General features: G+C 38.6%; 2 protein-coding genes across 2 annotated transcripts in view; one reads left to right on the top strand and one right to left on the bottom strand.

Annotated features, from left to right (window-relative positions):
* The window catches only part of LOC115453778 (protein Tob1), a 44,952-nt gene extending 43,014 nt beyond the window's left edge, over nt 1-1,938 (top strand). The window contains exon 4 of the mRNA XM_030182534.2: nt 9-1,938. Coding sequence (XP_030038394.1) covers nt 9-383 — 375 coding nt within the window. The 3' untranslated portion in view covers nt 384-1,938. The remainder of the gene's footprint in view (nt 1-8) is intronic.
* A 1,316-nt stretch (nt 1,939-3,254) lies between these two features.
* LOC115453876 (zinc finger protein 423) lies at nt 3,255-16,222 on the bottom strand. Its single transcript, XM_030182634.2, has 5 exons — nt 15,872-16,222; nt 15,039-15,185; nt 14,868-14,948; nt 14,051-14,128; nt 3,255-11,428 (listed from the first exon to the last, which is right to left on the bottom strand). Exons 1-5 carry the CDS (start codon nt 16,010-16,012, stop codon nt 7,142-7,144), a joined length of 4,734 nt encoding a protein of 1,577 aa, XP_030038494.1. The 5' UTR covers nt 16,013-16,222; the 3' UTR covers nt 3,255-7,141.
* Between the last annotated feature and the right edge of the window lie 925 nt (nt 16,223-17,147).

The following is a 17,147-nucleotide window of genomic DNA, read 5'->3' as shown; positions in this document are numbered from 1 at the left end:
ACCTCCAGGTAACACGTGCTTTCAATCCCGAGGCGCAGTGCTTCAGGCCCGTGGAGCCGGCCGCGGCGCCGTCTCCGCCCGCGCCCGCAGCCTTCTCGCCAGCGCCCCCGTTCCGCGCGCAGCCGCTCACCTTCACGACGGCCACGTTCGCGCAGACCAAATTCGGCAGCACCAAGCTGAAGACGAGCAGCAAGCGTGCGAACCGCATGTCCCCCACCGAGTTCAGCAACTACATCAAGCAGCGCGCGATGCAGCAGCAGCTGGCGGCGCGGTCGCTGTCGCCGGCCGCGGAGCCCTCGTACTTCGTGGCGCGGCGCGAGACGGCGCCGGGCAGCGCGCCCCCGTACCCGCCGGCGCCGGCGCACCTGCTGCTCGCCAACTGAGCCGCGCACTCGCGCTAGCCGCCTCGCGCGACCCGCTCATAGAGTCTTTACTTTTTTACGAGAGAGACGCGCGCCGCGATTTATTTTTTTATTTTCCGCGGGGGCGTCCCGCGCCGCCCGCCGCTTGTGATATCCGTACGATTTTCCATAACTTTTTGTATTCTCGTTCGTTACGTCGATGTGTAAATTTATCGATAGGAGCAATAATGTGCCGCGCGACTGGCCGGCGATTTATTTTCGTAATATTTAATGCCGTGTCGAGTTTTTGACGTCTTCGTTCGATATCAATATATTAGTAGGGTGTAAGGGAGCGAGAGGCCGCACGGCCGCGTGCGCTTACTACGACGTACCTTCTAGAGCGAGCCTGTATACATACGTCCTCCGATCTAAGAAATACTGATATTTAAATATGTATACATAATATATATTCGTACGCGATAATCGTCAAATTTTTCACGTGGAAACGAATGGCCAATAGAGAAATTACGTATTTTTAATATTGAAATTGATAATTCATACTTACTATTATAGTGTACAGTGTACTGGTTGTGGCACCGGTACCTAATCGTATTCGTATCGTACTCGTATGTTGTAATAACTAATAAATGTTTGCATATCCGGTCGGACGCGGTCGGACGGCGCGGCGGGCCGCCCGAAGGCGTCGGAGATCTCACATAGTGTAATCATCACTCGTACCATTGTACCCTTATAATAATAATTATAATATACATAATAATATATAATAGGTTAGCTACGTTTCAATCTAACAGTATTTTTTTAAGAAGATATTAGTCCTTGTGTACATTACCGGCCGCCCGCACGACGGCGGCCGCCCTTAGCGTGTATGGTATACTTATATTGTTATAAAAGACATGAATATGAATAAATGATAGAAAAAAATATTTCTCAATTCATAAAATAACGGGTGCATGCAAATTCATGGAAAAATACTATGTGTTATTTATCTTTTTTATATTTCACTTGGCGATCGCGTCAGTTTTTCAGTGGTAGGTAGTGTAGCGCAAAGGTAGAGGCGGTATGCGATAGTGGCACCGGCGCAGCTTGTCCTTGTGGGCGCACGCGCGGCGCACGCATGCGCACGCACAACATTGACAAGTTGTACCTAATGGAAATGTACAACTATTTTTTTACTATTTTTATATTTTGATTTAGAATTAAGTCTAGTTGTATGATTTCAATACCCTTACGCGTACTTCGTGTCGATACCCTATTGTTAAATTATTACGTAAAGTGTGTTAACTTTGATAGTCGATTGGAAAACTGACCGAAATGCTGCAGTATTTTGTAGATAAAATCTATAATGTAAGTTTAATAATAATACAACTTAGCGTAATGAGATTTTTTATTATAAAGATACTTTTTATTTTTCCTTTCTTTTGTAAGATATATTCGATGGAAGTGTTAAAGATAATATAATATTTGCATAATATAGTAAAATCGGCTCTCCATGCCGGCTAATATAATTAGTCAATAATAATTTTTCATATTGTTGTACGACTTTTTAAGTTTATATTAAAATGTTTTGTGCAATCTATACGTTGTATTCTAATACCCTGTCCTTCATTCCTGTGGACCACCATATTTAAAAACAATTTTGAAGAACAAGGAAATAAAAAATAATGATATATAACAATTTACTTCATAAAGTCTATATGAATAACGAAACTACATTTCCGACTTCGGCCTGAACATAAACTGAGGAGATCTCAAGCCGGAGAGCGTCGCGGTGCAGCAATAATAACTGACCATCGCTCGTCACAATTTCTACCCTATTTACATGTTCTGAAAGTGGTAGGTAACTAATTTTGGCATAATCATAATCAAATTATGACTTCCCATTTTGACAACAAACTAAAGATCTTGAAGGTGAATAATTTTATCTCAAAACGTGGGGCTAAGCGAGAAATTGAAAATTGTAAATCTATACTAGGCTTTGGCACCTGCACGTCAACAAACAAACATTTCCGCACGTTTCTATACAAGAATGTACTTAAAAATTTAGAAAGAACCGGTTCACATGCCTATCATGTGTACCAAACTTTATGAGGCCACTTCTTCTTATTAACCGACTTTAAAAAAAGGAGGTTATTAATTCCACGTAAATGTTTTTTTTATACTATAGCTGCCACCGTTTATTTCCCTGAGATTTTATCAAGGTCGAGTAATAATAGCAGATAAAAAACAGAGACTAAAAAATGAGGTAGGTAATCAAAAATACTTTTTGTAATCCTACGAGACCTCTTAAATATCAGCGTAATTTGCAATAATCAATAAAACTACCTAATAAATGTCAACATTAATAAACATATAGATCAGATGTTGACATTTTATTGGATATGACGAGGTCACTCGCGCTTAGACGTGTGAAGACCTTGCTTATAATTCCAATATGTCAAATTATCTTCATACATAATTATAAAACATCACAAAAAATCCAGTCTACATTATTCTCGACTGATGTAACGGGTCAAGCCTAAAGGATGTCTAAATTCAAAGATAGATTGCTTCGGTAGCGCAATTATATTGCATGCGCGATACAACTACTGCTCTAAGGTCTCAGGTTTGAATCGCGGGTAGAGCAATATTCAGGGTTTTCTGCAATCAGCCCGATGTCTGGTACATCATGGGATGAAACACATTTGCGAAAAGCACCCCTGCCTACCCATTCGGAGATAAAGGCGTGATGTGTCATTGTTGTGAAAAACACATGTGCTTAATTAAAAAAAAGGAATAGCTGTACAAGGAATTAAACTCCAAACCACACGGTTCAAGACACTTAATCACTGCCCCGCAACAATGGACACCAAAATAACACTAACTGCAATTGGTAACAAAAATGAAACAAACACATAATAATCATTAAGTCACTTTATTTATCAAACCACAAAGATGACAAAGGTGTACCTCACCTATGGACAATATATTTAATAAGGTACCGTTTTAACATACTAAATGGCCTAAAATAATTCTACAACACATTTCTCACCGAGATCTATAGACAAAATGATAATTGCATTAAATTGACAAGTTACTATAAGCCATGAGTATCATGACAGTTTCGAGTCTCAATAACTATATTTTCAGGGATAGATAAAAAATATACCTAGGATAATAAAAAATCTGGCTATGTTGTAAAATATAGAGCTTTTTTTTATATCGACACCATTAATTTTAAAACGTAAAAGCAAAAGTGGCGACCTCATAGCAGGTTTTTTATTTTCTTGGACAGGCTATACATAGGTATAAAACATAGAACAAACTGAATATATGGTTATGATGCAATAAATAATGCTATAACTTACGAAATCATTTATATTGCGTAATACTAAACATAAAAATCACCAATAGAATATTTGTTTTGTTTAAATTATTTTTGGCAATGATTTAGGGTAATATTTATATGAAATCGCATGCACCGATTGACAAAACGCCATAGTCAAAATTTCAAAGAAACAGCAAGATGTCCGTACCTCCTACAAATCATGAAACTAAAAAAAATATGTTCATGCACAAGTAATTTTTGTCTGCAATGTTTGATTTTTATAACACCTCACGATAATACAGACATGCAAGTATTGTTAAATATAGACCAGGACAATAAAATAACCTGCTTTAGGGCGCATTTTTTTTCACTGAATAGTGACCCACTGCACCCAGTGGTAACTGGGTTGGGAGCGAATAGAATCGTCAACTGACAAAACATGACTACTCGGCAATCAACACAACTATGCCGTCCTGTTGGAACTGGATATACACAGGTTGATCCCGGACTGCGACAAACTTACGTGGGACACTATGGCGGGCTTTAATACCTTTTGGTAACGTTTAGTAGGCGGTACATTTTTCCCGTACATGACGTCAAGATGTAAGTGGCTCAAAATTATATATTGTACTATTTCAAATTTTATGTCGCAGCAGATGGTTACTCATTCGCCGTCTCTTAAACTATAGGACGAATACAGAGTTAGAGAACTGCATGCTACAAATTACAATAGGACGTTATTTTACAATGAACATTACGTTACTGCGTTTCGAGTCGCGAGCGAGAGAGAAATGTTTTGAGTGTTAACATTACAAAATACTGTAAGGCGCACATAGAAGCGCCGAGCCTCAGTAAGCCTCGCCTCATTTGAAGTAGGACTTTGTACCGGCTCAATGCTAAGAGGCTACTCTTACAAACTCTTTTTCATGTCATGTCCTATCCAACTCTACCTTTTAGACGGTCGCTATCCAGGCGGATATAAAATATATCCTACCACCATCAAAGTTAACGTTTACGGCTTCGGTACATCCACATTTTCCCGAAAAATAGCGAGGTTTTTATTTTTATGGTCTCGTTATGTTTAACAATAATTTCATGTCTGGATAACTGTGTGGGTATTTAACCAACTTATACATTATGTTGTACATAGGTACAAATACTATTTCGTTAACAATACGTGTACTTGAGTTTTTAATTCGATAGAGTAATTTGACAACTGTAAATGCACGAATGTTGCCAGTTAACCCTCAGTCCTTTTGAATTAAAAAATGGAATTTTTAATTCTTTATTGTAAACGATCCAAAATCAGATTATGCCTCCTTTACTCTTATTTTTATCTGTGCACAAATTCATACCCACATATTTCATACTTTCATTCTCTTGAATCAGTTCATTCAGTTCGTCTTGGCATATAATATGTAACGCCACCAGGGTGCATTACATTTTACCATTTAATATTGAATACTTAATAATAATAAACTTGTACCTAAGTGTCGAAAACATTCACTTAATAAATATTAAAATTCCTGTACCTCTGGCAACACTGCATCTGTCAAATTACTCCGTCGAATAAAAAACTCGACTCATCATTGTTTATTTGTCAAACCGAGAAATGTTAGTTGGCACCAACACAGCTGTAATCGACTGTAATCGATTGAAAAGATATCAATTCTGCATTAATAACTTATGCGAAAAAACTCGGTTGGACAAATAAGCATATAGGCGACAAGGCAGTGTAATATTTGTATTATTACCCCCTTATTCATAGACGTTATTTATCTAAGGACGGAGCATTGCTGTGAAAACAATTGTGTTTCTCAGTTCTGACGGCATGGCAGCCTTCGCAGTGCGTAGAAATAGGGCCGTTGTGATTGGATAATATTGAGATACAACTTGAATCTAGTTGGCTGTCAGACAAAGCTGAACAAACAACAAGCTGTCAGATAAACAAAGCTGAGAAACAGACTTGTTATCACAGCAAAGCGCCGTCCTTAGATAAATAACGTCTATGAATAAGGGGGATAGTATTTCAGTCACCATAATATCAAGCAACTATAGTATAATAATCTTAGATCATTTTTAAACTATCATAATTCATCGATAAAATTTACAATAAATTTTCATTATGATTTCTGCTACAAATATATTTCACACAATTTTTACTAACCAATATTTTTATATTGATAAAGTTTTTTGCATTTTGTAATTATATGCCTGATGAATTGATTTTGATTACAGGTAAAATATTGCTTATTTACTATCGGTCTCGGAGAAAACTGCGTATTAGAGTGGAGTTAAAATCTAGGAAACGACATATTGACTGTACATTTGATTTTTAATTAAAACAATCTTAATGGGTTATCATTTATAAAGCGCTTATCTGTGGCTACATCGTACAATTTAAGATCTAACGTATATAACAGGAACAGTTTCTCATAAATATGTGCTATAGTTTGTATAACGATGAGGCAAAATAACTTTTTTTTTTTTTTTATTTTGGCACGGCTCGTGATAAATGACAAAAATAATTTATATTTATAACGATTTATATAAAATTAAAAAGTTTTTTAAATGTAATCATGAAGAGAATTTCCTTATATTTATCTTAGTTTTACAACTCGCGATTAGGCCCCGTTACGTCGTGTATTACTAAATTACATTTGTTGCCATAGATGAGGAGATATGTCCTTAGTGGTCACTTTATACAAAATATATAGTTTGTAATTATTTAAAATAATCAGTACATTTTAAACACAAACGAGCTTTCCATTAACTCATATAGTTCCCGAAATTGCAATATTATATTTACATAATATTTGTAGTTGAACTAACATTTAAAATTAAAAATAAATCACTCGGAGATCATTCTGATCCCAAGACACCATTCAGCTTAGTCACACATCATTTAAAATAAACAAATGACACTTATTTACCTAACACTGGTTTTGACTGATTTTGACTATGCTCATAATTTTGGCCCGTTTTTCCAACATTAAAAGATAAAATTAACCATTATATTAATTTTCACCTAATTGTTATCATTCTCAAATCATGATAAGTACTTACATAACATACAAAATATGTCTAGAATAGAGTCCAAGTGAGTCGAAAGTTTTAAATGTAATGTCGCTAACACGTAAACAAACCACATCGATCACTCGGAACGCACGATAAAATAATAAATAACCGTAATGTGAGCAAAGACTTATCGACAAGAACAAACGAAATTAAAATGGAAACTATACTATTCTAAGACACTCACATTCTTGTGAAACTGTGGATGTCTGAGTATGTATAAATGTAGACAAAATCTATTTACAATAAAAAAAGTGTATCGCACGTTTGTTTGAGACCCGCACCACTGCCACCACTTCAACTTCAACTCTGGTGTGTAGCGCACGGCCCGGCACACTGTCCAGCGAACACCATCTCGCTCACTACGCGCTCGGATCGCCATTAGACAAGGAGTATAGGATCAGTGCGTCATTTCTATGTGTCTCTGTAAATTTTTCTTATTCATAAAGGACCGTTCGCATATGGAGCAGTGGAAGAATACTTTTTTGTAGTCCGGGTGTCTGGCGCGAGTGTGCGTGGAGAGATCGATGGCCCTCGCGAAGTACACCTTGCAAATGTTGCAGTAGAAGCCGGTGGGCGTGGCGTGCATGGTGCGGTGCGCGATGAGGTCGCGCGGGGTGGCCACGCCGTCGCCGCACTGCGCGCACGTGAACTCGCCGGGCGGCGGCGCGGGCGCAGGCGGCTCGTCCTCCGACTCGGCCGAGTCCTCGCCGTGGTGCCGCTCGCGGTGCACGCGCAGCGCCTTCGCGCTCTCGCACGCCGCGCCGCACAGCTCGCACGAGTACTCGTCTTCCATGTTCGCCGTCATCGACGAACTCCCCTCGCCTCCTTCGTAGTGCTTCTTCATGTGCACTAACAGCGTAGATTTTCTGGTGAAACTTTTGTCGCACACCGGACAGAACACCGAATTTGGTTGATGGACCTCGTCCATGTGGCGCTGGTACGCGGCGCGTTTGGTGAACTCTTTGTCGCAAATCGTGCAGTACCTGTCTTCGACCGCGCCCGAGCTGTGCTGTTCCATTTCCATCGAATCGTCAGACCTCAATTTCTTGTTTGGGTTGACGACGGTCACTTCCACTTCGGGTGGTAATCTTCTCTTGGCGACTGAGGCGGGAGTTGAATGTGTTACTTTCGCAAACTGGGATGGGTCCACGACCTCATACTTGCTCACCTTATTAGTCACTTTATGCTGCGGCATCCACAGGCCAGAATTATTGGCGGCCGCTTTGCCGTCGGGAGAGCGCAAGTGCCAACCGCGATGACTTTTCAGCGCGGCGATGGATGTGTAGCTCTTATGACAAATTTCACAGTCAAACGTCTGTGGTTGCGCAGGTAATTGGTTGATACATTGATGGTTCTGCAAAGCGAGCAATCCGACAAATTGTTTACCGCAAGTGTCGCAAGGGTATCTTGCCTGATAATCTACACTCGGGTCGGCGGCCTCATTATCGTTATCGTCATCGGGTTCCATATCTTGAGGTGGTTCTTGAGATTTGCTCGACCCCTGGTTTGCGTTATATCCCAACAGTTCCCGTGCGTGAGTCGACTTCAAATGTTCGTAAAGTTCTAGGGTAGAGCTCAGTGGCTTGCCACATAATTTGCACATTTGAACAGAAGATTTGTGGACATTCTTACGGTGTCTGTAGTAGGATTTCTTGTCCGCGAAGGATATTTTGCAAATGGTACAACTAGACCTGCTACTGCCGTCACCTCCCGACGCCTGAGAATGGGTTTCTGAGGCGTCAAGATTTGAATTTATAATACCGTGCTTGTTTTGTTTATGTTTCCATAAACTACTTCGCAGCGGGAATCGTTGGAAGCATAGCTCACATGAGTAGGGCATAGACTCTTGTTGCGATTGTTGTAAATTGCTCGAGAAGTTCGCGAAATTGAAACTGTTAAATTGCGGCGTCGACAGGCCTGTGCCATTTTCTTCATTATTGAATTCCTCCTCTTCAGTAGACGCCTGCATTGTGTTTTCCTCGCTGTCGTTTCTGTCATTAATAATATCAGCATGTAACACTTTCTTATGCTTCCATATATTCTTTTTGTGCATAAACCCTTTGCCACACAAATCGCAGCAATAAGGTGCATTAGGAACATTGTAACTAGGCTTGAATGAGACCACTCCAGGCTGCATCATAGAAAACTGTTTGATCGGTTTTCCAATAATCTGTGGTGCAAAACTCTTAGGTTCACCTGGTTTTCTGTTAGTGGTCGGCACCTTCGCGTGGATACGCATGTGATTAGAATAAGCCTGACGACTTTTGAATGATCGGATGCAAATGTCGCAATAGAATTCAGAGTCTGCCGAGGCCATTGTTCGAACTCCGGGATGTGCTTGTTGCACGTGTTCTGAAAGCTTCTGTGGAGTGCTGTAAGAGTTTGAGCAAACACTGCACGGGTAGAATTTCACACGCAAATGTGTGTTCTTATGCTCCGCGAGTTCCGAAGGACGTAGGAACTTCTTATCACATTGATCGCAGTGGTGAGCGACCTGATTATGTTCAGCGACTTGGTGATCGGTCCAAGCGTCCACAGTCTCAAATATGGCGTTGCATTCAGTACAAGAGTAATGGTACTCTTCAGCCTCCTCTTTCACCAAAGACATGTCGGGTTCACTACTCTGCATGATCATTGATCTGTCAGAGTGCTCCTTGTAAATGTGTTTGTTTAGGTCAGCAGCTTGCTCAAACTTTGCATCACAATGTTTACAATAATGTGGTTTCTCTTCATTATGAATGGTTTTCAAATGCTTTACTAACAGTGTGTAGTTTTGGTTCTTCTTGCCACATATCGGACAATCAGTCGGCCGACCGTCTACACATTTGTTCGCGTTGTCCGACTGATCAAAACTACCGGCATGTACCGCCAGTGCGTGGTCATTAAAATCTTGCATATTTCCGAATTTTTCCGAACATAAATCGCAAGATATATAAACAGTGCATTCACCGTTGCGAATATGTTTTTTCAATAAATTCTTGTCTTTGAATCTGGCTCGACAATGGACACAGCCGAGGGGCACCCTGGATTGTCCATCTTCGTGCACGTCCATCATATGTTTCATTATAAATTGCTTCAATTGGAATTTAGCTGGACATAGTTTGCACGCATAAGATCTAGCGTTGAAAATATCCTTATATTGAACCTTGGTATCCTTAGGTCCATCTTGAAGAACTAAGTCATCGGTAATTCCATTTTCGTTGTATATTATTTTCCAGAGATCAGTACATGAGTTTGATCTCATGTGGCTTAGTAAAGCCCCTATATGGCCAAAAGTAATGACGCAGTTGTAGCATGTATGTTTGGGAACTTTGTGTCCATTTTTCTGTAAGTGCTGTATGACTGCTTTCCGTCGAGGATGTTCTCGGTCACAGCACAAACATCTCTTTGTATTAATTTGCTCAATGACATCGCGATACCTCCGAATAAAATCTCTTTGGGTCTTTGTCACGTAAACTTTGTTAGGGTCGAGTTCTTTTGCGTCGGCAGCTTCGTTAGGATCTGCTGTCTCATCAAGTTCTTCTTCCTCCTCCTCCTCATTCATTTCGTTTAACTCACTATTGTAAGAGTTACCTTGGATGTCTTCGTTGATTTCGACCACCGGCGCGATAGGCGGCAACTCTTCATCATCATCATCGTTTTCTTCATTATTCATTTCATGTTCATTTTCCTCAGGTTCTTTGTCTTCATTACCTTCTTCTTCCTTACCATCGTCCTCCTCGGTTTTAATTTCAGTGCCCTCATCGATCACCATTTGATCTTGACTGTCAACAGTTTCATCATTATGCTCTTTCTCATTATCACTGTGACCCGCGTCCATGTTATTGTCATCATCATGATGCATATTGTCCTGGGATTCCATTTGATCACCGTCTTGGTCGTGTTCTTGTTGTCTGGCAATTTCAATTTCATTTTCAGAATCCATATCGACCGTGTCATAGTTTGGATTTTGATTATTGTGCATTTCACCATCGACTTCATCGTCTCCTTGGTGATGTTCATAAGCCTCGTGGTCCGGTTCGGACAATATAGCCTCTACTTGGAATGATGCGATTTCCGGTTCAGATATTAGTGTTTCAGGACTTTCTGGACCGGAATTTATAATCTCTGGCTCGGACACCAGAACTTCAGGTTTAGCAGTCAGCAGTGTTTTCAAAATCTGGGGCTCTTTTTTCTTTATTTGTAAGTCCTTGAGCGCCTTAATTCGAAGGGGATATGGCAAATTATTTTGAAGAGCTTTCGCTGTTTTAATAGGGATGGGTTTCGGCGGGGTGATGATCTTCTGGGGTATTATTTTGGCTGGGATGTTCTTAGGTATATATTGCATTTTATGGCTAATAGGATTTGGCATTAATCTCGCCTTTGGGTTGAAGGGGTTAGGTCTCAATTTAGGTTGCAGACGCAGGTGAGATTTCTTGGTTGTGATTTTATTGGTGTACCTGTCGAAACTATGAGCCGTAAGCTCGTGCCGTCTGGCATTGTGAGAGTATCTATAAGACCTCCCGCAAACGAGACAGTCTTTGGATGCTAATTGTTGGATACCTTGTCGTGCGTGCAGCGTTTCACCTGACGGACGCATCACCGTGATAGAAACTTCGGGCATATTTGCAACCTTGGTATAGGATTGAGCGGATTCATTCATCTCTTCCTCTTCTTCATCTTCGTCTTTTTCACTCTCCATGCCCTAGAATAAAAAGTTTTTATTTTTAGTACAATATTCAATGTAAAGTATATCCAATTAAAATATTACATCATGTACCTTATGCTGGAACTTGCACAACTAAAATTTAATTCTATGAATAGAAAATATGGTATATATTTTTAATAATTTATTTTGTAAAATCTCTATTATTAACATGACGCTCCATAAGTCTATCTTATGATAGGAAATACAAATTTATTTTTCTGTATAACATATAAAATAGATAAAATATTATAAGTGAAGGGGATCTTAACACAATTGATTATAACCATAACCAGCTCAATCAAAGTAACAAAAAACAAAACTAGTTTCTAAACCGCATGATAATAAGTTTTTTTTTCTTTTGCACTTATCTGACTCAATTATGGGTTGACTACTTTTTCAAGGATATTGCAGAAAGATTTTCGCTTAGTTTTTAAAACCCACCGCCTGACATATTTCTACAGCCCCAGGTGATGCAATTCTGATCAAATTGTTTTTGAAAAACACATGTGTTGAATTAAACCTGGGACCTTCTAGATAAAATAATATGTTACCACGAGAACCAACAGCCGAAATAATAAGTATTGAAAAAAAACTGTATCTTACATAACATATTAAAAAACACAATGTATAATGTAACTTTGCTGAAATAATATTATTTAGGTAGTCAATCAAACAGTAATAAAAAACTCTATTGAAATAAACTTACAAAAATATAACAATGAATTATGAATGAATTTTAACCAACACACATTGTGCAAACCATCACACAATGTTCCCTACAAATATTCTGCCCACATTTAACACAAAATTGTTTCGTTCTTCTATCCCGCTTTAAAGTCTTTATACAAATCCTGCACCTCTTTCTATTTTTATAATATGGCACTGTATCTTGCAAATGACTAAATCTTTTCTTTCTTTCTGGAATGTCGTTTATAGGCGACAATGCCATTCCTTCTTCATTATCCAACAGACTTATAGACAAATCTTTGATGAAAGAGCGTCTTTGTACAACATTGTTACCGCTCTGCATATTCCACATAACTTGAGCATTTACCGCAGCAATGTTAAGTAATGTGCAAAATATTGAAAGTGTCCAATCATTTGTGTACTGCATTGTTGTATAATAATGCATTAAAACATCAAGAACTTCTACAGCGGATTGATTCTTTTTATATAACGACACTACTGTTGTGTTGTTAACATGGCCTCGCTTGTAGAATCTTGGGTCATTTGTTAGTACATTCACCGACTTCATGTCAGAGTTCACATATGATGTCAGACATAAATCATCATCTAAAAATGCAGACATAAAGGACCTTCGTTTCCTATATTGCGAGAGAAACAGAGGTGGTATAACATCATCTTTAGGATTAAGAGCTACAATAGAATACATTTGATACTGGTTCTTCAGCAAATCCATAAGTGGAATTGATCCATACCAACTATCCATGATAATAACTCTTCCCGAACCTGCCAAATGTTGGGCTATTTTTTTGACAATCTCCTCTGCTTCAAAATAAGGATCCATGATCACATCCACGTTACTCACATAAAAATTAGACGGGTCAACCATCAACACCATTTTTACGCCACGTTTTAACGGTTTTTTATCAATTTCGTATCGGAATGGGCAAGGTCCGTAAACTGGCACAATAATCTCGTCAACGACTGCAACATTTTGGATTTCGAAAGTCGTCCGACAGTTCATAGCGAAAATTTCGAAAACTTTACGTATGCGTTTCATTATATCCAATTGTATTATGCTGTCTGCATCTTCCTTATCGAATCTCATGTACTGCAATATAAACTTGAACCGTTCGTATTTCATCGCTTTTCTAATGCATGGAACGCCACACTCGCTGTTCCAAAGGTCACTGCATTTCTGATGCGTTGGCCTCATTATACCATTCAAGTACAATATGCCAATGACAGTTTTTATTTCACAAACAGATGTAGGAACTAAATAACTGTTTCCATTTCTGGCTATATTATCATTAGTGGATAACACAATTTGCTCAATCAGGTCATCGGTAAAAAATAATTGCCATGCATCTTTGGGTTGAGCACAATGTTTAATTGTATCAATTTTACGCTTCCTCAAATTAGCAGCCTGTTTAACCTTTTCGTTTTTAAGTGTTGATGATAGTTTGGGATTTTTCGATATTATTTTATTATTCCTACATAAATAACCACTTTTGCAATCTATGAACATGTCATCAATGTTTGGTTGAAGTTCTGTTTCAGATTCAGAATCGTGATCAGAATACTGAAGCACATCACACTCTTCTGTTGTCTGAAGGGAATCAATGATATCGCTGTCTTGTACCATGTTCAATATCGCATGGACCCGATGCCAATCCATACGGGGGTCCACATTTGTCTGCGGATGAAATTAATTCAATTGAACTATTCTCACACTGTTTTCTTCACACTTCATAACGTAAGACATTTATGTATTAACATACAACTAAATACAAAAAAGAAAAGTATAAACTTAATTGCAAAATGTTCTATTTCAAGAGTAGGAAACTGAAGTGTCACAATAAATATCATGAAGCTAATATCTGATGTGTGTAGCAGTTGTTTGAATAGATAAGGTGTGTGGTCTGTAATCTTTACCTTATCACTCCTTGGCGTGAGCCCCAGCGACGCCAAGATTGGAGGCCCTTCTGGCTGCACTTTACTTGATGTGGCATTCTGAAATTGTTTACATTAAATCATTAGTATATTTAAAAATATTTTTCTATTTTATTAATCACCTAGTGAATGTTATTTGGGGATGCAGAAGTATTTAAATTATAGACAGAAAGTTGTAAAATTAATGGAGCTAAATTAATCTAATATTATGGTTTTTCATTTTTATTATAAATTTTTTTATGAATATTTTAAAATTTTTAACAACAAATTTCTGCTATGTGAGTACTCATCCCATTATGTTATTATAACTAAATTAAAATAGGTCACACAAAGCAATAAGTGTATCTGTAACACTATGGCCCATAAAACTCGCAGAAGCATAATATTTTATGTTCAAAAGTCACCAGTCATCAATATAATAATGATTTAAATATTTGATTTAACATAATGTGGTCATAGAATAATGTCATTATAAAAATGTGACCTACAAGGACACTAGCCTACAGAAAATATAAGTCTTTTTTTTTTAATTGCACTTTCTATGCATTATAATTAAAATAAAAAACAATATATTTATTCCCAATAAACAAGAACAGTATCAAAGTAACAAACAGCAGTGAAGCACATTATCACTTCACACAAGTTCCTTGTACATTAATGACTTCACAACTGTTCACATGTCCTTGACACCAAAATGCTACTTATAGGCATCTTGCAGTGTAGATATTGACCAATAATTCTTCCATATTCAACTATTATAACAAGATGATATTAGTGTATAAGTAGAAGTGGTACACACCTCACTGTCATGGTAGGATCCATCAATAACAACTCCATCATCATAAGCCTCATCAGATAATGGTTCACTCTTTATTTTCACCTGAAAATCCATGATACAACATGTAAACAATAGAATAACAAAGTAAAAACTGACATTCCAAGCTTAAATTGTCCAGAAAAATAAACCCACCTCTTCTAGTTGGCTGCCATCTTTATTAATCAGAGACTGTAGTTTGTTTTGAGTCCTTTCACATACAGACTTGAATACATGCCAGTTATTGACATTGTCCACGCATTTCCTGCAGATATTTGTCGGCAAGTCGTCATTTTCGGTTATCTGAAATAATAAATCATACGCAATCACATCAGGGATGGCGAATGGGCGCGCACCACGACGCATTTCATCAGAAACGAGCGCGGCGAAACCGCGCCTCGCCTATCGAGGAGAAACTAAGTAGGTAGGCGTAGGTATAAACGCGCCGGCGAGCGGCTGCTCCTCGACCGAATAAGTAGAAGCGAGTCGAGTGGCAGGCGGGCGGCGGCATCCAGCGAGCTGTGAGCCCCTCGAGGGTTAGCGCTCGATATACGCACACACGTACACTAGCGCACTCGCGAGGCGCGCCACACCGACGCAGCCGACGCTCGACCGCTCGGCGCGACGAGGAACGAGCAGCAGGCTGGTCTCGCCGCTCGCCGATAAATCAATACGCCGATGTCCAACGCCGACCATACCTAGCAACTAGCGATACGCAGCCCCCTCCCGGCCTGACCCCCGGGAATAATGCCAAGCCCCGACCCTCATGATATGCGCCGATTCCCACCGGCTAAACGGAATGCGACGCGTCGCCGCCACGAGCCGAGCGATAGCCATGGAACATTACAAAATGGTGGACGATCTTACGACATCTCCACCTAAACGCAGCGCTGCCCGTCATCGGTCGGCAGATGACGAGTTCTCACGTATGCCGAAGATCTACTTTCACTCAAAACTTCACTATATTGCCTCTTTAGAGCATTACATACCTGTATGGACACGCAATCCTTAATTTTCGAAGCGAGGACGGGAGGTTCCGAGTCATCGGAACTGGTGGTAGGAAAAATCGGCAGTAATTCGCCTCGAGATGACAAGCACAGTCTACAAACAAGATCATAGTTCACACTCATTTTAAAAACACTATATTTTGAAAGATTTCACACCATCTACAACGGTTAAAAAAGGGACGCCATGTCACCACGAGCACTTCAACACAAAGCACTGCATATCGTTCTTGCTAGAGCACGAAAGCGGCTGATGATGAGCACGAGAAGTCGATAGGTTCAGTCGGGACGGCTGGGTCGAGTCGGCGACCACCTGTCGTTCTGCGCATGTGCGCGTAAAACAGCATCAGTATGACCAACATAACGAATGCAAAATGTGGTTTATGTCATGTAATATCAACATTTGGGTCAACAAAAACGATAATGAATATAACGAACATATTACGTTTTTTAAAAAAGTATTGTAAACTTTACTACGTTTTAATATTTAAATTGTATACCTTAAAGTAATATTAAATACATATTATAATCCAAGTATTATTCATTTTAAATGGATTTTACTTTAATTATTAAAACAATATTCTTTTATAAAATTTGCCCAATATTTTGCTATAATTTTAAAGATATTATCCCCTAATTAATCTAAAAATATATGCTTTAAATGCAATAAAACAATTTTTTTATTACATAGTTTTCTCATGATGGCAACCTAAGAATATGTCAAACATGGTTATCAAAATGTTTGCAACAACTGAGTTTGGTGAATGAAATCATACTATCTCTTTCTAAACCGGTATGATGACAGCGCCAAAATTCAAACTTCGATAAACTTCGCATCGGAACCATAAAAGCGGCAATTTCAAAACTCTTTAGTTAAAATTATTATTTTTTCGAACACTTTGAAACTATACAAATTAATTTCTTTGTGTTTGTTACCTTATAATCGCGAAATATAAATAGATAAACATAAATGAAGCTCCTAAATAAGTAAAAGACTATTCTTTTTCATTGAATTAATCCGTACCTGTTAAAATTTTATTTATTTAAATGGTATAAATAATGGTAATGTTCCCTAATCTATTTTATAACTTTTTTTTTACATTATTGGTTAATAATTTTATCCTAAATTGTTGAAAGTACCTACTGCCAACATTATATTCGATTCTCCGTGATTTCGAAACAAGGAATCGCTAGGTCAATAACTGTAACGGGCCCTGAACGTTAATTAAAATAATTTATAGAGTTCTTGATTACCAACTTA

This window comes from Manduca sexta, chromosome 17 (genome assembly GCF_014839805.1).
Source record: "Manduca sexta isolate Smith_Timp_Sample1 chromosome 17, JHU_Msex_v1.0, whole genome shotgun sequence".
Classification (NCBI taxonomy): Eukaryota; Metazoa; Arthropoda; class Insecta; order Lepidoptera; family Sphingidae; genus Manduca; species Manduca sexta.
The sequence above is the reverse complement of the archived record's forward strand: the minus strand, read 5'-3'. Positions and strand labels throughout refer to the sequence as shown.

Coding starts and splice junctions, on each gene's coding strand:
- LOC115453876 (XM_030182634.2), bottom strand. CDS start 16,012: ATGAGTGTGAACTATGATCTTGTTTGTAGACTGTGCTTGTCATCTCGA. Junction 15,186..15,871: donor AGGATTGCGTGTCCATACAG/GTATGTAATGCT, acceptor TTATTATTTCAG/ATAACCGAAAATGACGACTT. Junction 14,129..14,867: donor GATCCTACCATGACAGTGAG/GTGTGTACCACT, acceptor AAACAATTTCAG/AATGCCACATCAAGTAAAGT.